The 22877-nt window shown below is 48.2% G+C and overlaps 1 protein-coding gene across 2 annotated transcripts in view; it reads left to right on the forward strand.

The window, feature by feature from the left end:
• Window positions 1-3595: 3595 nt before the first annotated feature.
• The window catches only part of LOC135002729 (WD repeat-containing protein 49-like), a 176194-nt gene continuing 156912 nt past the window's right edge, over window positions 3596-22877 (forward strand). The window contains exons 1-5 of one of the 2 annotated variants that reach the window (XM_063951689.1): window positions 3596-3920; window positions 15363-15633; window positions 18974-19027; window positions 20591-20674; window positions 21978-22043. In XM_063951689.1, coding sequence (XP_063807759.1) covers window positions 3853-3920; window positions 15363-15633; window positions 18974-19027; window positions 20591-20674; window positions 21978-22043 — 543 coding nt within the window. In that variant the 5' untranslated portion in view covers window positions 3596-3852. The remainder of the gene's footprint in view (window positions 3921-15362; window positions 15634-18973; window positions 19028-20590; window positions 20675-21977; window positions 22044-22877) is intronic. The other variant, XM_063951688.1, reaches the window with a different exon arrangement.

Consider the following 22877-nt stretch of genomic DNA (forward strand, 5'->3'; position numbering starts at 1 on the left):
ACATGTTAATCTGCAGCTTCTTATGTAGTGAGAGGTGATGCAGCAGCTGGGACAGATAGAGATGCTGCAGCATCAATGTAGAGAGACATGCTGTAACAGCCGGGGCAGAGACGGGTGCTGTGCAACAGCCGGGGCAGAAAGAGGTGCTGCAGCAGCTGGGACAGAGGGAGGTGCTGCAGCAGCCGGTGCAGTAAGAAGTGCTGCAGCAGCCAAGGCAGAGAGAGGTGCAGCAGCAGCTGGGGCAGAAAGAGATGCTGCAGCAGCTGGGGTAGAGAGAGGAGCTGCAGTAGCCAGTGCATAAAGAGGTGCTGCAGCAGCCGGTGCAATAAGAGGTGTTGCAGCAGCCGGGGCAGAGAGTGGTGTAGCAGGACAGAAGTGACCCTGCTGCACAGCTACAAGCACATATAACGAGGATGGCAGGGCTCGGGCATGTGCTGGCTGTTAGTGTCTTCTGCTGTCGCCTCTGGCCTGCACTGTACCCTAGTCTCTGAGTCAGTGTGCACCCCTCTGCTTCTCCTCCGACTGCTCTGCGGCTGCCTGTACAGCAGCCCATGGTATAGTGGGCGGAGGGAAGGGGGTGGTCAGGCAGTGGTGCGCCCTCTAACTTTACCAGCAACCGGAGCCTGCGCTCCACTGGAGCCACCCTCGCTACACCCCTGGCCCTGGGCAGATAAAAGGTTCCCCACCCCTGTTCTAATAGTTAGCTAAGCCTCTGTAGCCACTGACCACATCCCTCTGAGACTGGCCACACCCCTAAACATGGGCCCCTATCATTGCATTCCCCCGGCCAGTGGGCCCTTCATGCCCCAGTCCGACAGTGTGCAATACAGAAATGCGTGTTTTATCCACACAATTACCACTTATACCCACATGAGCCCCCTTTGTGTCACTGAAAGGTCAGATGGGTGCTGTATTCTTACTGATTTCTATTTCCCTATTTACTGATGGTTGTCTTGTATTGTCCACCAGGTTCCATGCATTTTATATACAAAACACTGTTTATTCCAGAGTGGCTAATATTCCAGCACATTAATGAATACAGTGGTGCAAGTAGAATTTTTTTCTTAGTGATACTGATAGTAAAAATGGGCGTGGTCACGTGTCATGAGGGGGTGTGTCACATGAAACTAGGTGAGTGGCTACATGGCAATAGTGGCATGACCACATTATGCCACACACCGTAATGCACCTTACACATTATGCCAGACACCGTAACACCCATTACATATTATGCTACATACCGTAATGCCCATTACACATTATGCCAGACACCGTAACACCCATTACACATTATGCCACACACCGTAATGCCCATTACACATTATGCCAGACACCGTAACACCCATTACACATTATGCCACACACTGTAATGCCCATTACACATTATGTCGCATACAGTAATACCTTACATATTTTACCACACACATTTATGCCACTGACACCATTTTATGTCTCACACAAAAAAATGTCCCTTATAAATTATGCCCCAATGGTGGACTGGTGGTATCTCTTAATGCAGAGGTGATCAACCCGCAGCTCTTGAGCCGCATGCGGCTCTTTCTATCTCCACATGCGGCTCGTAAGCTCCCGCGGCGCCTCCCGCTGCCCTAGTCTGCAGTGCCCGGCGCCGACCCGTGAGCCAATCAGAGCTCGCGGACCGTCAGCCAATCAGGAGTCTTAGCTGCCGGTCCGCGAACTCTGATTGGCTCACGGACCGGCGCCTAATTAGAGAGAATCAACGCCGCAGGAGAGTGGAGACTTAGGGGCAGGAGAGGCGCACGCTGCACTCTTCTCCCCTCACAAGCAGCAGACTGAGCAGAGCAACAGCGTGGCGGTGACCAGCACTTGGTGGGGGCGTAGTGTGGGGACATGTGTATCTTACAATGGGGGCATATCTGGCACTGGTGGGACGTGTATCTTACACTGGGGGCATATCTGGCACTGGGGGGATGTGTATCTGGCACTGGGGGCATATCTGGCACTGGGGGGACGTGTAGCTGGCACTGGGGGCATATCTGGCACTGGGTGGCATATCTGGCATTGGGGGGACATGTGTTTCTGGCACTGGGGGCATATCTGGGACTGAGGGGACATGTGTTTCTGGCACTGGGGTCATATTTGGCACTGGGGGGGACGTGTATCTGGCACTGGGGGCATATCTGGCACTGGGGGGACGTGTATCTTACACTGGGGGCATATCTGGCACTGGAGAGACGTGTATCTGGCACTGGGGGCATATCTGGCACTGGGGGGGGCATATCTGGCATTGGGGGACATGTGTTTCTGGCACTGGGGGCATATCTGGGACTGGGGGGACATGTGTTTCTGGCACTGGGGGCATATCTGGCACTGGGGGGGGACGTGCATCTGGCACTGGGGGCATATTTGGTCCTGGGGAGACGTGGAGCTGGCAGTGGGGGCAAATCTGGCACTGGGGGGACATGTGTATCTAGCACTGGGGGCATATCTGACCCTGGGGGGACATGTGAATCTGGCAGTGGGGGCATAGCTGGCACTGGGGAGATGTGTATCTGGCAGTGGGGGCAAGTGTAGTACTGGTGACCGGCGGTCAGGAGACCGCCGGTCAGCTTACCGATGCCGGGATCCCGGCAGCATACCGACGCCGGGATCCCGGTGGGGAGGGGCGAGTGCAGCAAGCCCCTTTTGGGCTCGCCACGCTGCGGGCTCGGTGACGACCTGCGGTCGCCACGGGTTCTATTCCCACTCTATGGGTGTCGTGGAAACCCACGAGTGGAAATAGTCTCTGTTGGTCGGCATGCCGACCATCGGGATAGAGAGCCGTCGGGCTCGTGGAGGAGGTCATGTGACTGTCGGTCAGCTGACCGGCGGTCACATGAATACCACCCATGGGGGCATATCTGGCACTGTGGGGACATGTATGTATCTGGCACTGTGGGGACATGTATGTATCTGGCACTGTGGGGACATGTATGTATCTGGCACTGTGGGGACATATATGTTTTTGGCACCATGGAGGCACCCATTTTTTATGTTTTTATATGTATGTGGCACTGGACAGGGGCTTTATTTGTTTGTGGCACTGTACAACATGACTAAAAATGGGGTTATGACACAAGGTCATACTCCTACAAACGTCAAACCGAAAGGTGTGCGCATAAAAATGGGGTGTGGCTTTGTGACAACTATGCCACGCCCGCATTTTTGCGCGCGCATGATACGGCTCTTACCCTTGACTACAGATCTTTGCTGGCTCTTTGCCACTGACTTGTTGGCCACCCCTGTCTTAATGGTACTCCGTACCATCCTACTTTCAGCACTGAATGAATGAAATACGAAATGTGTGGAAAAAAATATCTCTTTGGTGTGAGGAAAAAAGAAGACTCTATACTCTTAGCTATAATAGGAAAAAATATATATATAATAACTTGTATTTTAGTTATGATAGATAAAATATTGAATGTTATGACTGTACTGCAGTAAGCGCCATAGTCTGTGCATAAAGTGTAAGTCAGGTTAAGTGGCTGGTTTGCATTCACCTGTATTTCTAGTGCTATACCTCAGTGTGAGAGGAGTGACGGGTGAGCACTGTGAGTCCTCTAGAGACAGCTTGCAGCCAGGAGTAACCACCTGTAAATATACACAGAGCAGTCCTGCAGTGACATTAGTGCAGGAGAGGGGAGGGGAGGCTGGCAATAGCCCTTACAGGGGGTTTGAGCCTCACAAATTAACACATCCCCCTCCTCTGTGCTGAGAGGGACTTGTTGCAGGATTCCTGTCCTGTATTTGCTCACAGAGCCCTGTAAATGGGGGTATATAAACACAAGTCTACCCAGATAAAACGCAGTTTCTTTGCAGTGGAATTTTTAAATAATGTATCCGAGGATCAGGATGAGACACAGATCTGCCCTGGGCAGACTGGAGACCTACGGTGCCCACAGGTAAGATTAGGGGGAACTTTGCTGGAGTTTTCATAAATGTTTTGGGGAAGAAAGTGTGACTGAGTAACACTGGCTGTGTGGCGGCTGTTTACGGTTGTCAGGGCAATGAATAGGAGGTGTAAGCAGTATGTAGAAATGTGCTGATGAAGCTGTACTTAGCTACTGTATAATGGACGGCATCCCGATACCATCCCACTGTAATGTGTACGCAGGCATTACAGGGATTCTGTTTTCTGATGCAAATAGAATTATTTATGTGTGGCTGTTCAGCTGTTGTGTGGTACAGTATATCAAGACCCTGTATGCCTTGAGGCTTGCTCATAGCATGCTGGAACTTCTAGTTCAACAGGAGGTGATGAGCTGCAGGTTGTTTAAGGATTCATTTTGATAAAGGATTGATCGATGACATATGTAGAGTATTCCAATAAAAATGAATGTATCAATAAAAATCACAAAAGTGTTGTTATTTTTTTTCTGTTAAGCATATTTAGTATATTGTTTTGTAGCAGAATTTTGTACTTGGTGGCAGTGGCATATCTATAATGGGTGCTATGTGCCATGTATCCTGCACTCAGAATAGGGAGTGTGTGTCGAGGAGCAGGGCCCTGCGCCCATACATGCTATCCACTGGGCCCTCAGCATGCTTCTGCGTGACAGGGCAAATAGTCCCACTAAGCAGAAGTGTCAGCAGGTTGTGTGAGTGAGTGTAGAGTGTAGAAAGAGTTCTGTGTGAACTGTGTAGAATGGTGGTAATCAGCAGGGCCACCAAGAGATCAGGGGGGCCCATGTACCAGAGTGAAGGGGGGGGGGGGGGGTACAAAGCCTGTTGTGAATACCATGACCCTCTGAAAAAGCGGTAGCGAGCTGTAAATCCCAATAGAGTAGATGGCACATCCCACCCACTTCCTATATATACATAGGTGGATCCGGGGGGGGGGGGGGGGGGGGGCACTCAGGCCCGTGCCCCCCCCCCCCTGTGGTTTCTGACTTCTTCTTTTTTCAAATGGAGAACAGCAGCAGCTACTGCTATTTCTGTCAGTAAGATTTGATAAAAGAGCCGGCAGGCACTAGGACCCACCGTGGCTCTAACAGCAAGTCCATTTGGTAACCAATGGGGAGGCTGGAGCTGCTCCCGCCTCCCCCTGATCACACTGCAACCTACCTCCCCCACTGCCAGCCAGCCAGAGTCCAGCCCAGGCGCGGGGTTCAAATGCCAGCATCAAGTAAGACTGTTACTTATGACGGCGCAGAAGGCTTCATTAGCCCTCACTGCACCACACAGTTACCCAGCGCTTCCTCCTCCACTTCCTTTACCACCATGCTAGGTGCAGTCAAACTCAGCCTCAGCTTTGAGAAGGCGGCCCGTGTGATTGTGACAGGGCTGTCCTGCAGATGTCTTATGCTGCTTGTTGGAGATCCAGCTGTCTGCTTCTGCTAATCAAAGATGGGCAGTTCGTGTCCTGCAGTCTGAGTCTCAGTGCAGTGCCCAAAACAAGGTATGCTGCACCTGCCACCACCAACTAAAGACTATAATAATTATATTGTGCTGGGGTGCCTTCCAGGCTCCCATAACTAATGGAACAGGTGACCAACATTTCAAGGCCCAATCAGCCTTTTCATCAGGGTGAAACATTAGCAATAAACCAGGATGCATTCCTACAGCCAATCATTACCTGATCGCGTATTCTGTGAGGCCACACCCCCTGTGATACCACACCCCTTTTCTGGGAGCACGCATGCCTTAGGTGCATGTAAACATAACTATTACTGTTACCCTATCATGGTGCCCCCCCTTTCATTTTTTTCTGGATCTGCCCCTGTATATATATATATGAGTGGGGCAGGGGGCATGCTGACACGATTGTCATTATGATGTGAATTACCCGGCCACGCACCCCTCAGTGATCAGCTGCATCTCCCCTCTGGGCACTCTCTCAGACGGGGGGAAACTAAAAGTCAACAAATATAATATGAATAGACACAGTCACAGGTACAATTGTACATCTAGGAAACATCTCCAACATACGTTTGTATCAGAAAACTTGCATCATTATTTCCCTTCTGATCTCCTTAGTAACCAAATATTTAAACATAGAAATTATTATGAATAAAGCAACTACTCCTTACAAACGGGCTCGGTATGCTTTATCGCCAGTCGGGATGCTTTGTACGCCACACTATTCTATTCCCTCTCAGTTGGTGGCATGGACAACCACCCAAGTGGGAATACCGGGCCTCGTCAGGATTCCGACTGCCGGCATTTCACCGGGTGTCGGGATTTCGGCGTTGGTATCCTGAACCCCGGGATGCTAACAGCTGGTGAATTAACTGCATCACTTACAAACACATTGGTTGATTGTTTATAACTTATATTTAAGTTAATTAAACATAAAATATGTTTACTAACATACAATGGCATTAACAAAACTGCACCAACAACATAGATCCCTTCACTTGCTCAAAAGGTTTGCCCCTCTCCTCCATACTCATTCCATGACACCATTGCAGGTTAAAGCACATTATTTGGGCTGTCCTGTATAATTCCCTCACTTATGCATACCCCCCAACATTAAGGATGGGGAAGACTGAAATTCATTGCGCGTCAGAGCTGCACCCGCCCGAAAAAGGGGGATGGCCTCCGCTAAAGGTAGCGTGGCTTTGCAGGATCACAAGTCACGCCTCCAGTTCTGGTCACTGATGGGGCATGTCCAGCGCTCTGTGAGCACGACGTCTATTCACCGCTGTTCTAAGCAGTGAGTGACAGGGTCCTCCCAACTACGTCCCCCCCCCCCCTCCCAGCAGCCCACAGGAGGGCCAGCAGGACAGTGCCCCAAAAAGCTGCCAAATCAGACCAAGAAACAAGCCAAAATGGGTAACAAGCTAAAGCACACACAGCTATTTACCGTATCTCAATAACGATGGAATACAGTCCTTAGTGATGCTGTTTGCTAGGAACACAATATAAATTAATAGGCAATTCCAATCAATGAATGGGTCATTGATCAAAGAAAGCTTATGAGGATTGATAATTATTTTTCTTAATTTGTAAGATGAAACTGGAATGATTTTTTGTTTTTAATTAATAAATTTGTGAGCCACGGATTTTATTTAAGAAAAAGCATGATTTAATCATAATGTGGTGTGTGTTTTAGCTACAGGATCTTATAGACACCTTAATATTGTAATGGTACCACTGAGTTAGCACTCCAGGGAAACCTATGCTTCTCATTACTTTGGCAATTTCAGCAGAGCGTGTTGGGGAGAGTACTTTGCAATGCTGGCAGGGGAGACAATGCAGTAGGTTTTCTTGCAGGACCTTCATCATAAGGGAGCCAACCCCACACTGACCATGATTTCCTTGCTAAGAGTATGATGATTTCCCTGCTAAGTATGGTGTAAGAGTATGATGACTAGCCCCAAGTGGTCTAACCTGAGGCTGGTGTCTGCTCTAGCAGGGTGACCCCAAGCTTGTAGTTCCCCTGTTTTACTGAGATCTATCCCAAACTGTCGACAGCTGGGGCAGACTGAGAAACTATGGGAGGAAGAAGTACAGTGTCTTGCTAAAGTATTCACCCCCCTTTGCATTTTTTCATGTTTTGTTGCCTCACAACCTGGAATTAAAATGGATTGTTTGGAGCTTTTCATAATTTCATTCACAGAACATGCCTACAACTTTGAAGATTTTTTTTATTTTTTATTGTGAAGCAAACAACAAATAGGACAAAATAACAGAAAACATCAGCGTGCATAACTATTCACCCCCCTAAAGTCAGTGCTTTGTAGAAACACCTTTTGCGGCAATTACAGCTGCAAGTCGCTTTGGATAAGTCTCTATGGGGTGGCACTTGATATGCCGGCTGTGGATCCCGAGCGCCAGCATACCATACCATAGTCTATGAACTTGCCACATCATGCCACTGGGACTTTTGCCCATTCCTCAAGGCAAAACTGTTCCAGCTCCTTCATGTTGGATGGTTTCCGCTTGTGAACAGCAATCTTCAAGACTGACCACAGATTCTCAATTGGATTGAGATCTGGGCTTTGACTAGGCCATTCCAACACATTTAACAGTTTCCCCTTAACCACTTGCCTGGCATGGTCGCATCAGATGCGACCATGCCTGCAAGTGCTCTATCTGACCTGGTTGCACAGGATGCGCCCAGTCAGGTACAGAGTGTTAGCAGCGGCAGGGAAGAGAAACTTCCCTCCGCTGCTGCTGTCAGAGGGACCGGAAGGTCCCTCTGCCTCCCTGCACTCTCCCCGTGTCTGTCGTGCTGCCGATCACTGCTGATCGGTCAGCACGGCAGGATCTGTCCCCTCCAGCGGCTGCAGACAATGGCAGCCGCTGGGGAGTGTAAATAAACCCTCCCTAGCTGACCCCAGACCCCCCCATCCTGCATACCTCGAGGCTGTCTCGGCTTTCAAAATGAAAGCCGCGATGGTCGCGATGTTCCCGTTGTTCCGATGGTCACGATGTTCCCGATCGATGTTTTGATGTTTGGGGGTGTTCAAAAAATGTAAAAAAATTTATTTTTTTCCCTTTTTTTTAACTAAAATCATTTTGGATAGGGTCAAATTCATTTTCTTCACCTAATTCACTCATAAAAAAAACCTGACAATTTCGGAGCGTTTTTTAGCAAAATAAATCGTCAGTTTAGTGGTTAAACCACTCAAGTGTGCTTTAGCAGTATGCTTCGGGTCATTGTCCTGCTGGAAGGTGAACCTCCGTCCCAGTCTCAAATCACAAGCAGACTGAAACAGGTTTTGCTCAAAAAAATCCCTGTATTTAGCACCATCCATCTTTCCCTCAACTTGAAACAGTTTCCCAGTACCTGCTGACGAAAAACATCTCCACAGCATGATGCTGTCACCACCATGTTTCACTGTAGAAATGGTGTTCTTGTGGTGACGGGATAGCGTTTTCCTTGGTGGCCGAAAAGTAAAATTTTAGTCTCAACTGACCAGAGCACCTTCCTCCATACATTTGGGCAGTCGTCCACATGCCTTTTGGCAAACTCAAAACATGCCTTCTTATTTTTAACACAAAGTAATGGCTTTTTTCTGGACACTCTTCCCTTAAGCCCAGCTCTATGGAGTGTACGGCTTATTGTGGTCACATGCGCAGATACACCAGTCTCTGCAGCTCCTTCAGGGTTACCTTTGGTCTCTGTGCTGCCTCTCTGATTAATGCCCTCCTTGCCCGGTCTGTGAGTTTTGGTGGCCGGCCCTCTCTTAGCAGGTTTGTTGTGGTACCATGGGGGTAATTCCAAGTTGATCGCAGCAGGATTTTTTTTAGCAATTGGGCAAAACCATGTGCACTGCAGGGGAGGCAGATATAACGTGCAGAAAGAGTTAGATTTGGGTGGGTTATTTTGTTTCTGTGCAGGGTAAATACTGGCTGCTTTTTTTACACTGCAATTTAGATTGCAGATTGAACACACCCCACCCAAATCTAACTCTCTCTGCACATGTTATATCTGCCTCCCCTGCAGTGCACATGGTTTTGCCCAATTGCTAACAAAAATCCTGCTGCAATCAACTTGGAATTACCCCCCATGTTCTTTCCATTTCAAGATGATGGATTTCATGATGCTCCGGGGGATCATCAAAGATTTAGATATTTTTGTATAACCCAACCCTGACTTGTACTTCTCAAACAACTTTGTTCGTGACTTGTTTGGAGAGCTCCTTGGTCTTCATGGTGAGATACCTCTTGCTTAGTGGTGTTGCAGCCTCTGGGGCCTTTCAGAAAAGGAGTGTTTATACTGACAGATCATGTGACACTTAGATTGCACACAGGTGGACTTCATTTCACTAATTATGTAACTTCTGAAGGTAATTGGTTGCACCAGAACTTTTGAGGGGCTTTATAGCAAAGGGGGTGAATACATATGGACATGCCAATTTTGAAATTTTTATTTCTAAAAATTATTTTTTATATAATTTTTTCTCATTTCACTTCACCAACTTAGACTATTTTGTGCAGATCAATCACATAAAATTCAGATGAAAAAAAAAAATTAATTACAGGTTGTAATGTAACAAAATAGATAAAAAGCCACGGGGGAGGGGGGGGGGGGGGATTTAGCAAGGCACTGTAGCTGCCTGTTTTTATTAATTCACACTGGGAACATTATTTAAATGAATGAGATAATGAAATGATTGGGAAAATCTCTGTAATGCATAGGTTCTGGAAGCACTGGCAAACATATACATATATGTGCAGCTCACATCAACCAACTGCATGCATAAATGCAAGATACTAAATGCTCTTGCTACCTGATTCTATTTGACTTACCACAGGAGGTACAGAGAGTACTTGAGCTTTTCTGGGATCTTGGGCCTTCTGTAGAGATGTAACCATGCCTAACGTTGGTATTACAGCCAGGGGCATAGCCAGAACTTTGTGGGTCCCATAGCAACATTCCATACCTCCCAACATGACCCTCTCCAGGAGGGACAGAATGCTCTGCTCCTGGACTTCACTGTTAATTTATGATTGCCATCACCTGTGCTGAAACACCTTTCTTATCCATTAACCTGCTCAACACAGGTGATGGCAATCATATATTAAGAGAAAAGTCCAGAAGCAGAGCATTATGTCCCTCCTGGAGAGGGTCATGTTGGGAGGTATGACATTCCCAATGTTTCTAGAGACACACTTCTCTGCAGCAGTTGTTATTTTTATGCTCTATAATAGTGCCCTAGTTCATTTTCTGAACCATAGTATAGCATACTTGCCTACTCTCCCGGAATGGCCGGGAGGCTCCCGAAAATCGGGTGACCCTCCCGGCCCCCCGGAAGAGCAGGTAAGTCTCCCGATTTGACGGGGTCCCCCCTGCCCGTCCGCCCACTTTGTGTGTAAAGTGGGCGGTCCGGGCAGACGATGACGCGATTCTTGCTGAATCGCGTCATCGTAGCCACGCCCCCTGCATTGAAATGCCGGTGATCGCGGCATTAAAGAGCGGGGGCATGGCTTAAAGAAGGCATCGTCGTAACCACGCCCCCGTTCCACCCTTGCTCCGCCCCCGTACTGCCTCCGGCCCACCCCCTCCATTCGTCAAAGTGCTCCCGGCCCGCCTGTTGAGCCGACCTGGCTGCTCTCTCCCGCAGAGAGCAGCCAGAATGTCGGTAAGTATGTAGTAGAGCCTTATTTAATGTTATGCCCCATAGTAGTGCCCGAGTTTCTTTTACGAATCGCAGTAGTGCTTAAGTTCACCCTATGTCACATTTCAGAGCTTACGGTTGAAGACAATATAGGACAAGTACAGGTAGATAAACATAGCTACATCAGCAGACGACACTGACATAAGTATCAGGGTTGCAGAAAATCGTGGGATTTGGTGCTGTTGAAGACGGTTTAAGTAAAAGGAGGATAAGAATATGAGGGTTGAGGACCCTGCTCATGAGAGCTTATATTCTAAAGGGATCTCTTCAGTAATCAGTGTAAATTGTTAAGTGAGGGTGTTGAAATATCAGGGGGAATTTACTTAGGTAGGCCCGAGCACTCCTATTATTTCTTTGTCCCCACTTCAAAATAATGATACAGTGACAAGGGCCTAATGCTCGGGGTCACTTACCAGGGGCATGGACTCTCTGCTCATCTAACATGCACCACAGGCCTGACTGTGCCCTCGGGGGTTTAGGGAGGGTTAAATAAGTGAAAGTGGCCAAAGCCGCCTATTGTGGTGCTGGTAGAGGCTGCAGTGGGGAGCTTTGTTTATCTCTTTTCCTTTCCACTGATGCAGCACTTTCTGATCCTCATCTTCTTGCTTCGGCTACCGTCCTGTCCCGGCCAGCGGCAGCTCCTCTTCCCTCTTTCACCAGGGCTTCTTCCATGGCCGTCTCTTATTTCTTTTTTTCTGGGAGGTCTTCTTTCCTTCCTCTATGCTTCTCTCCTCTCACAGCTCAGCACTCCTCTCCTCTCACAGTTCAGCTCTCCCATCAGAGCACAGCATCCCTCACAGCAAGGCAACCCTCTCCCATCACAGCACAGAACCCCTCTCCAATCACAGCACAGCATCCTTCACAGCATAGCATCCCTCTAAAATCACAGCACAGGATCCGCACAGCAACCTCTCTCCTCACAGCACCCTTCACAGCACAGCACCGCTCTCCCCTCACATCACCCACTTCCAATCACAGCACAGCATCCCTCACAGCACAACTCCCCTCTCCCATCACAGCACCCCTCACAGCACCCATCCCCCCTCAAAGCACAGCACCACTCTCCAATCACAGCACAGCATCCCTCTTCCATCACAGCACCCCTCACAGCACAGCACCCCTCACAGCATAGCACCCCTATCCCCTCACAGCACAGCACCCCTCACAGCACAGCACCCCCTCCAATCACAGCACAGCATCCCGCACAACACTCCTCTCCCATCACAGCACCCCTCCCCCCTCAAAGCACAGCACCCCTCTCCCATTACAGCACAGCATCCCTCTTCCATCACAGCACACCTCACAGCACAGCACCCCTCTCGCATCACAGCACAGCATCCCTCACAGCACAGCACCCCTCACCCATAACAGCACAGCACCCCTGACTGCACAGAACACCTCTCCCATAGCAGCATAGTATCCCTCACATCAGAGCACCCTTCTCCCATCACAGCATCCCGCAGAGCACCCGTCCCCAGACAGCACAGCACCCCCTCTCCCATCACAGCACAATACCGCACAGATCACAGCACTCTTCTCCACTCACAGCACCCCTCTCTCCTCACAGCACAGTACCCCTCTCTAATTACAGCACAGCATTCCTCTCCCATAAAAGCACAGCACCCCTTACTGCACAGAACCCCTTTCCCATAACAGCACAGTATCCCTCACATTAGAGCACCCCTCTCCCATCACAGCATCCCGCACAGCACCCCTCTCCCAGCACAGCACCCCACAAAGCACAGCACTCCGCTCCCCTCACAACACAGCACCCCACAGAGCACAGCACTCCTCTCCACTCACAGCACAACACCCCTCTCCCTGCACAGCACCCCTCTCCCATCACAGCACAGCACCTCACAGAGCAGAGCACTTCTCTCCCCACACAGCACAGCATCCCTCACAGCACAGCACCCCTCTCCAATCACAGCACAGGATCCTGCACAGCACCCCTCACAGCACAGCACGCTCTACCCTCACAGCACCCCCTTCCAATCACAGCACAACACCCCTCACTGCACAGCTCCCATCTCACAGCACAGCAGCCCTCTCCCCTCACAGCACCCATCCCCCTGAAAGCACAGCACCACCTCCAATCACAGCACATCATCCGTCTTCCATCACAGCACCCCTCACAGCACAGCACCCCTCTCCACACACATCACAGCATCCCTCACAGCACAGCACCCCTATCCCCTCACAGCACAGCTCCCCTCACAGCACAGCACTCCCTCCAATCACAGCACAGCATCCCTCACAGCACAGCACTCCTCTCCCATCACAGCACCCCTTCCCCCTTCAAAGCACAGCACCCCTCTCCCATCATAGCACAGCATCCCTCTTTCGTCACAGCACATCTCACAGCACAGCACCCCTCTCGCATCACAGCACCCCTCACTGCACAGAACCCCTCTCCCATAACAGCACAGTATCCCTCACATCAGAGCACCCCTCTCCCATCACAGCATACCGCAGAGCACCCCTCCCCAGATAGCACAGCACCCCTATCCCATCACAGCACAACACCCCACAGAGCACAGCACTCTTCTCCACTCACAGCACCCCTCTCTCCTCACAGCACAGTACCCCTCTCTAATTACAGCACAGCACCCAACAAAGCACAGCACCCCTCTCCCATAAAAGCACAGCACCCCTCACTGCACAGAACCTCTCTCCCATAACAGCACAGTATCCCTCACATCAGAGCACCCCTCTCCCATCACAGCATCCCGCACAGCACCCCTCTCCCAGCACAGCACCCCACAAAGCATAGCACTCCGCTCCCCTCACAACACAGCACCCCACAGAGCACAGCACTCCTCTCCCCTCACAGCACAACACCCCTCTCCCTGCACAGCACCCCTCTCCCATCACAGCACAGCACCTCACAGAGCAGAGCACTTCTCTCCCCACACAGCACAGCATCCCTCACAGCACAGCACCCCTCTCCAATCACAGCACAGGATCCTGCACAGCACCCCTCACAGCACAGCACGCTCTACCCTCACAGCACCCCCTTCCAATCACAGCACAACACCCCTCACTGCACAGCTCCCATCTCACAGCACAGCAGCCCTCTCCCCTCACAGCACCCATCCCCCTGAAAGCACAGCACCACCTCCAATCACAGCACATCATCCGTCTTCCATCACAGCACCCCTCACAGCACAGCACCCCTCTCCAAACACATCACAGCATCCCTCACAGCACAGCACCCCTATCCCCTCACAGCACAGCACCCCTATCCCCTCACAGCACAGCACTCCCTCCAATCACAGCACAGCATCCCTCACAGCACAGCACTCCTCTCCCATCACAGCACCCCTTCCCCCTCAAAGCACAGCACCCCTCTCCCATCATAGCACAGCACCCCTCTTTCGTCACAGCACATCTCACAGCACAGCACCCCTCTCGCATCACAGCACAGCACCCCTCACTGCACAGAACCCCTCTCCCATAACAGCACAGTATCCCTCACATCAGAGCACCCCTCTCCCATCACAGCATACCGCAGAGCACCCCTCCCCAGATAGCACAGCACCCCTATCCCATCACAGCACAACACCCCACAGAGCACAGCACTCTTCTCCACTCACAGCACCCCTCTCTCCTCACAGCACAGTACCCCTCTCTAATTACAGCACAGCACCCCTCTCCCATAAAAGCACAGCACCCCTCACTGCACAGAACCTCTCTCCCATAACAGCACAGTATCCCTCACATCAGAGCACCCCTCTCCCGTCACAGCATCCTGCACAGCACCCCTCTCCCAGCACAGCACCCCACAGAGCACAGCACTCCCCTCCCCTCACAGCACAGCACCCCTCTCCTAGCACAGCACCCCACAGAGCACAGCACTCTTCTCCCCTCACAGCACAGCACCCCTCTGCCAGCACAGCACTCCACAGAGCAGAGCACTTCTGGCCCCGCACAGCACGACTCTCCCATCACAGCACCCCTCACGGAAGAGGTCCACTTTTTATAGAATCCAGCAGAAAATGAAATAACACTGGCCCCTTCATTTTATGCAATCAGTACACAAAATTATAGTAATATGGGTTTAAAATATATGGTGTAAACAGCACAAATGTGACAAGTCTAAAATAACTCAGTTTGGTTTATTTTATGCAACATACTGATACATACGTGAATGTTCAATTATTATAGCAAAATACTACTTTATTTGTGTTGATTGCATATAAAGGGGACATACGGAACGAGTGCATTTTAGAAACATTCAGCCTTCCTGTTCTCAACAAATGTATCTCCTTGAAGTCTTTTCAGTGAGATCAGACAAAGTGCTGCTGCTACAAGCCAGTCGGTACAGCAGAGAGCAAAGACTGCTGTGGGTGCCCCCCGAATCCAGACTTTGCCCTCAACAGATTGCACTGAAGAGTCTAACGAGCAGAACCAAAGCCCCCCAGAATGGATGGAGAAGGAGATGATAATTGGACAGCAGAGACGACATTCCCTGGCACTTGTGGACAATGTATTAGAAAGTCTCCAGAATTATTCTGACCCGGTCAGGAGTCTCAGGAAGGAGAAGGTACAGTAAAGCAACGGTGACCTTTCCTAAGGGCTTGTTCCTACAGCTGCATATAGTACAGTAGTTATGTGAAGATTTAGAGGATGACAAAACAAGACACAAACAATACAATTGTCAATTACTCCTCTCAAGGGAAAATAAATCCCTCTCTACCTGTTCTGTTAAAAATTGGTTGGATAAAAGTAAGCAGCGTGTGGTGGTAAATGGAACGTATTCAAATTGGTCTAAAGTACTAAGTGGTGTGCCACAAGGGTCTGTACTTGGACCACTATTGTTTAACATTTTAATAAATGATCTAGAAGTAGGTCTAGAGAGTACAGTGTCAGTTTTTTGCAGACGATACCAAATTGTATAAGGTTATAAATTCAGAGGGGGATGCTAAGTCTCTACAGAACGACTTATTTAAATTGGAAACATGGGCAGCAAAATGAAGAATGAGGTTCAATATAGACAAATGTAAGATAATGCACTTTGGCAGCAAGAACAGAAATTTTACCTATATACTAAATGGGGAAAAACTAGGGGATTCTGTATTGGAAAAAGATTTAGGTATTCACGTAGATAACAAACTTAGCTGTAGTACCCAAAGTAGGAATGCAGGAAAAAAGGCAAACAAGGAAGTAGCATGCATAAAGCGGGGAATTGATGCAAGGAATGACAGTGTTATACTCCCATTATATAAATTCCTAGTGAGGCCACATCTCAATTACTGCGCACAACTGTGGGCACCATACTACAAAAAGGATATCCTGGAACTAGAAAAGGTTCAGAGACGGATGACCAAATTGATTAAAGGGATAGAGATGCTAGAATACGAGGAAAGGCTTGCTAGGCTAGGACTGTTTACACTGAAAAAAAGGAGATTAAGAGGGGACATGATTAACATTTTCAAATATATAAGGGGTCAATATACAGAGCTAGCAGGGGATTTGTTCTTGGTAAGAGCATCACAAAGGACATGTGGACACCAGCTTAGGTTAAAGGAAAGGAGATTTTGCTCACTGAGACGGAAAGTTTCTTCACAGTAAGGACAGGGTTCACTACGGCTGGCCGGCGGTCGGGCTCCCGGCGACCAGCATCCCGGCGCCGGGAGCCCGACCGCCGGCTTACCGACAGCTTGGCGAGCGCAAATGAGCCCCTTGCGGGCTCGCTGCGCTCGCCACGCTACGGGCACGGTGGCGCGCTACGCGCGCCACACTATTTTATTCTCCCTCTATGGGGTCGTGGACCCCCACGAGGGAAAATAAGTGTCGGTATGCCGGCTGTCGGGCTCCCGGCGCCGGTATACTGAGCGCCGGGAGCCCGACCGCCGGCAAACAGAAGACCACCCTAAGGACAATATGTATTTGGAATTTCCTGCCTGAGAGAATAGTAATGGCAGACTCGGTCACTACTTTTAAAAATGGGCTAGATACATTTATAATGATAAAGGATATACAGGGATATGGTGGGTAAATCATGCACTATAGTAATAGAACAAAATATATAACCCCCCACCAAAAAATAAAAATAAAATAATAATAATAAAAAAACAACAAACAAATCAAGGAGTACTTGAAATAATGGCTGAACACTCACCCCAGCTAAAATGAGTCTTAAAAATATTACAGTGTAGGAGAACTCTATGGACAATTGTCTTTTTTTAACCTCACAAACTATTTTACTATGTTCTCCTGAATAGAGCGATTTGCAATTGTGAGGCAGAAGTTGTTTTTTTACATATCCCTCCGCTTCACAGTTGGCATTTAAAAATTACTCAGATGTATTTATGTATGTGTGTGTGTGTGGGGGGGGGGGGGGGGGGAGTTGGTGTATGTACATATATACTGTGGTGGGTGAGAGGGCTTGTGTCTCACCACAATTGCCCACATAACTTTGGGGTCAGCTCCCTTCAAGAGGTAGGGAAACAAGACCTGCACATTATGCACCTGCATTAGTAATTTGAAACTCAGGTCTTTTTGAAATGCACAGCTCCAAGTGGAAGAATAGAAGTCCGGGTTTTCTAGCACACTCAGAGCCAGCAGAAAGTCATAAGCAGGAGAGGGGTTTAAATCTCTCATACACCCACTGCACGTTGCACTGATGCCTGTTAGAGGCCAGCGAGTAGGCTGCAGGTTGTAGTGCCAGGGACTGTGGACATTGGCTGTGCCAGGAGAGCATGGCGGATGGTGGCTGCACGTCGTTACAGCAGTGCAGTAGAATGACTGTTGAGCACGGGGAGTGCTAAGACATTTACTTTAATTTGTTAATTTAAAGTTATGTACCTGTGTCTGTTGCCAGTAAAGACACTGTGTTTTACCGGAAAACCTGCCTAAGAGTCCTTATTTCAAGTACCCAACTCGGCTTACTTGCAGGGGTGTCCTGGGTTGGTGGTCCAGGACCAATTCAAATTATTTATAGTCAATGTAATAGACAAAACCAGTGCTTGTGGCTTCCAATAATAAAATATGTGGACAAACAGAAGTGAATCCTGTCCCTTACCACATAACTGATGTAAGGATGACATATAAACACAATTTACTTAATTTTATATTTTTTCCTGATTTTCTCAATAAGAAGCTTTTGGCCTAGGGGTGCTGTGAAAAATATTGTGATACTCTAGGGCGCCGTGACTCAAAAAAGTTTGGGAACCACTTGTGTAAATAATAATGTGTAAAAACTAGTACTTAATTTAAAACAAGATGTATGGGTAATACAAATAAGGGATAATACAGAGAAAAATAGGTTACTATGAAAAGATGCATTCAAAGGGTGGAATTCAATTGTTTGAAAAGTCGGCTGGGTATCTGTTTTTTTCCTGTGTGTAAAAACAGACTCCCAACTGACTTTTCAAACAATTTAATACCCCCAAAAGTGTTCAGGGATATAAAAAAAAATGACATCCGTATACTGTATGTCTATAACAATATAAAAAAATTACATCTCTGGCTGGACCCACTCTCTCTCTCTGCTGTCCTTGGTTGCTTCCCCTCCACACACACACACACACACACACACACACACACACACACACACACACACACACACACACCACCCCCCACCCCCACCCCCTCCTCCCTGTTTCCGTCCAGTCCTCCACACCTTTTCGTATAAAGTATATGGAACATTAAAGTAATGTAGGACTGAACTACCCCAGTCATCCTCCTTTGTCTATTTGCGCCTTCCTAATCCCTTTCTAAATACTTAATAAAACAACCATTTATAAAAGGATTAAACTAGTATCCTATATCATTCCAGAATAGTTGTGAGACCAGAGTGGCATGCTGGTGATCAAACTATTTTAGATGTACTTCAGTCCTTATTATACATCTTGAAATACTTTGGTTCCTTATTTCCGCAGCTGGAAGGACGTCTGACCTTGGAGCAATTGGTCAAGTTAAAGAAAGCCTTCAAGGTACTGTATGTGTGTTTTTTAATCTGTTATATTGGTGATATTGGTATGTACCAAGTTAATACAGTAGCGCACTTTTATAAATGTATAATCAATCCTACGCCAAATATAGAGCATTGTGGCAGCTGTCATTCCGGCTCTAGCAGATGTTCTATCCCTGCAATAGGAACCAGTAACAAAACTGTTCTATCTCTGCAGCTTCATAAATAGAGCCCACAGTCCCCAGTATAAGAAATACTGTAGCTGCAGGAAAGACGGGATACGGTGAGGATCCCGGCAGTCGAAATACTGATGCCGGAATCCCAGCACTGCTCGGAATTCCGGCTCCGGCATCCCGACATGGATCACAATCCCAGTGCCAGGATCCCGACAAGACATAGCAGCCCAATAGGGAATGTCCATGCTGATATGTCCAGTAAAACCCAGAAATCTGAATTCTATGAGGAGAAACAGCATTGTGGGCTAGATTTATACATGCATTATTTCATAAATTCTGTGCAGGAATGCAGCTATGAAATCTAATGCTGGAGCATGTGTAGGCAATGGGTGGGACTACACATCCCAGCATGCCTTGCCCCAATTTTAGAATCCCCTAGCAGTAAAACTGTTGAAGGGCATGCTGAGATGTGTAGTTCCACAGCAGCTGAAGTGTTCATGCTCATTACCCCTATCCTAGTGTATTCTTAAGAGACCATACATACCTTGAAAGTGCACATAGGGGGTCATTCCGAGTTGTTAGCTCGTTATTTTTTTTTCGCAGCGGAGCGATTAGTCGCTAATGCGCATGCGCAATGTCCGCAGTGCGACTGCGCCAAGTAAATTTGCTATGCAGTTAGGTATTTTACTCACGGCATTACGAGGTTTTTTCTTCGTTCTGGTGATCGTAATGTGATTGACAGGAAGTGGGTGTTTCTGGGCGGAAACTGGCCGTTTTATGGGTGTGTGGGAAAAAACGCTACCGTTTCTGGGAAAAACGCGGGAGTGGCTGGAGAAATGGAGGAGTGGTTGGGCGAACGCTGGGTGTGTTTGTGACGTCAAACCAGGAACGACAAGCACTGAACTGATCGCAGATGCCGAGTAAGTCTGCACAGAGTAAGTCTGCACAGAGATGTATTTTCGCAATAATGCGAATCTTTCGATTGCAATTTTAAGAAGCTAAGATTCACTCCCAGTAGGCGGCGGCTTAGCGTGTGCAAAGCTGCTAAAAGCAGCTTGCGAGCGAACAACTCGGAATGACCCCCATAGCCCATATATAAATACTAATGGTAGCTTGTATAGGAGATGAGAAGGGCACCGTGTCAGGTTCTGCCTCAGGCATAACCCTGCTAGAAAGTAGCTGAGGACTTAAGTAACATTTGTTCCCTTAGTGATAATTGTGATTCTGTTATTTGGATTATTTGATACCAAGTCACTTATAAGATTTAATTCATATAATAGAAAACAGTTTGCCAAGAATACGGGAATTGCCTGGTTAGTTGTGCGGATAAGCTGGAAACTTAATACATCGTCTGGGAGGCTTTGGTTATTATTAAGTGATTTATTTATTTCTGACGTGACTTGTTCTAGGATCTGGAAAAGAATGGAAATACATCTCTGGACCTGGATGACTTTAAAGTGGCAGTAAAGAAAAGCATAGGATTGCTGGGATCGGTGAGTAGGGATTAATACCTTTTATCTGAGTTGTTGGACTGCAACTGCTATGATAACAATGAAAGTTCATTATCAGTTGTTGTTTCTGACTTGCAAAGTATAATAAAATCATGAACATGAAGCAGGGTATATTTAACTGTGATAATGACTTGTTCCTGAATCACTGAGCTTGATGCTTGGATTAGCTGCTTGGAAGTAGATAACATTAGCAGTGGTATCAGACATGTATACAGTATGTTATCATTCTATCACACTACCATGGATACACCCTATGGACACCACTGGTAGCAATGATAAAGCACACCCACATTGGGGAATAGTGGATAGAGTGACAGCAAACTAGCATTACACTGCCGGCCACACGCAGGTGTGATCAAATGCTCCAAGCAGAGACGGCAGAATAGTTACGGACTGAGCGCCAAAAAGGTAATGAAATCTCTCTTTTGTTTTTTGGAACAAGTTCAGGGCTGAAAAGGCACTGAGACGTTTCCGTTTTTCTTTTGAGTTTCTCATGGAAAATGCTCTGAGCACGGGATGCAGTCACGATCCCGGCTGTCGGAAACTCGGCAGTCAGAATACCGACGCCGGAATCCCGACACCAGTCTGAATGCCGACACCGGCATTCAAAAAGGGAGCAAGATCCCGCAGCCGGAATCCAGACAACCGGGATCCCGAACGAGGAGACACCATACCGCAGCAGAAGTAAGCCGTGTGTGTGTGGGGGGTGGGGTTAGGTTTAGGCTGCGGGGAGAAGGTTAGGGTTAGGCTGCGGGGAGGGAGGGTTAGGGTTAGGCTACAGGGTGGGAGGGTTAGGTTTAGGCTGCAGGAAGGGGGTTAGGTTTAGGCACCTCTGCGGGGTGGTCAGGGTTAGGCACAAAAGGGGGAGGTTAGGGTTAGGCAGCGGGCAGTGAGGGTTAGGTTAGGGGGGTGGGGTGGGGAGAGGGTAGAACTCACCCCTGTCTGTCTTTCTAAGTTCGGTATCCCAGCATCGGTATTTCAAGCGCCGGGATACCACGCGGTGGTATATCATACTGATTCCCTGAGCACATAGGCTTTAGCTTTTTTCAGGGGCTTTTTCAGCCGGACGTCTCGTCTGACACTAGCCTAAGCATTCTCGAGGGGTTGCTTCTTAGTGATTGGTAGGCTGTGCTCTCATGTATATTGATTCTGGACACTGATTGGCTACCTCCATCTGTAGATGTCCTCTGCATTTTGTAGAAAATAACTTTACAGAAAAGAATCGGTAGCAGGTGAGGCCATTACATATAATAATGCAGATGTTTATTTTCTTTTTTCTTCACAGAGTGATGGACAGATAGAAAAGCTTTTTATGAAAATAGATTTCACAGCCACTGGAAAAATTGACTGGGTTGGTATTGTCTGTATACTTACCTGTATCTGACAGATTAACATTAATCTATATCAACTGTCCAGAGTTAGGTGTATATCAAAGAAAGGAGCAAAACCATATTGCAATGCAAGGGGTGCAAATGCATTTATGTTTTTTTTGCATGCTGGGGAAATACTGGCTGCTTTTGCATGTAGTGAACAAATACCCACCTGCATTACAACATGGTTTTGCCAAGGTGCAAATTGCTTCTTTTTTTATTCCTTTACTTTATTTGCTCCAAACACTGAATCAGGCCCTCCGTGAGGGGGTGTAGTACGGCTGACCGGCGGTCAGGAGACCGCCGGTCAGCTTACCGACGCCGGGATCCCGGCGGGGAGGGGCGAGTGCAGCAAGCCCCTTGCGGGCTCGCTGCACTCGCCACGCTGCGGGCTCGGTGGCGACCTGCGGTCGCCACGGGTTCTATTCCCACTCTATGGGTGTCGTGGACACCCACGAGTGGAAATAGTCCCTGTTGGTTGGCATGCCGACCGTCGGGATAGCGAGCCGTCGGGATGGTGGAGGAGGTCATGTGACTGTCGGTCAGCTGACCGGCGGTCACATGAATACCACCCCCGTGAGAAAGTGTAACTCAGGCTTAAGCGATTGCAGGATCTGACGATTGAGGGGTGAGTATGTCTGTCTTGTAAACTCACTAATGGCGTATTTTCGTGCTAGCCTTTAAATGTTACCTGTACTTAATAACTATATATATATATATATATATATATATATAAATCAGGAATGTGGGCATCAGCGACAAATGGTGTCTATCGTGAAGGAACATATAAGAATATGATAGTTTTTATAAAAATT

Source organism: Pseudophryne corroboree, chromosome 2 (assembly GCF_028390025.1).
Source record: "Pseudophryne corroboree isolate aPseCor3 chromosome 2, aPseCor3.hap2, whole genome shotgun sequence".
Classification (NCBI taxonomy): domain Eukaryota; kingdom Metazoa; phylum Chordata; class Amphibia; order Anura; family Myobatrachidae; genus Pseudophryne; species Pseudophryne corroboree.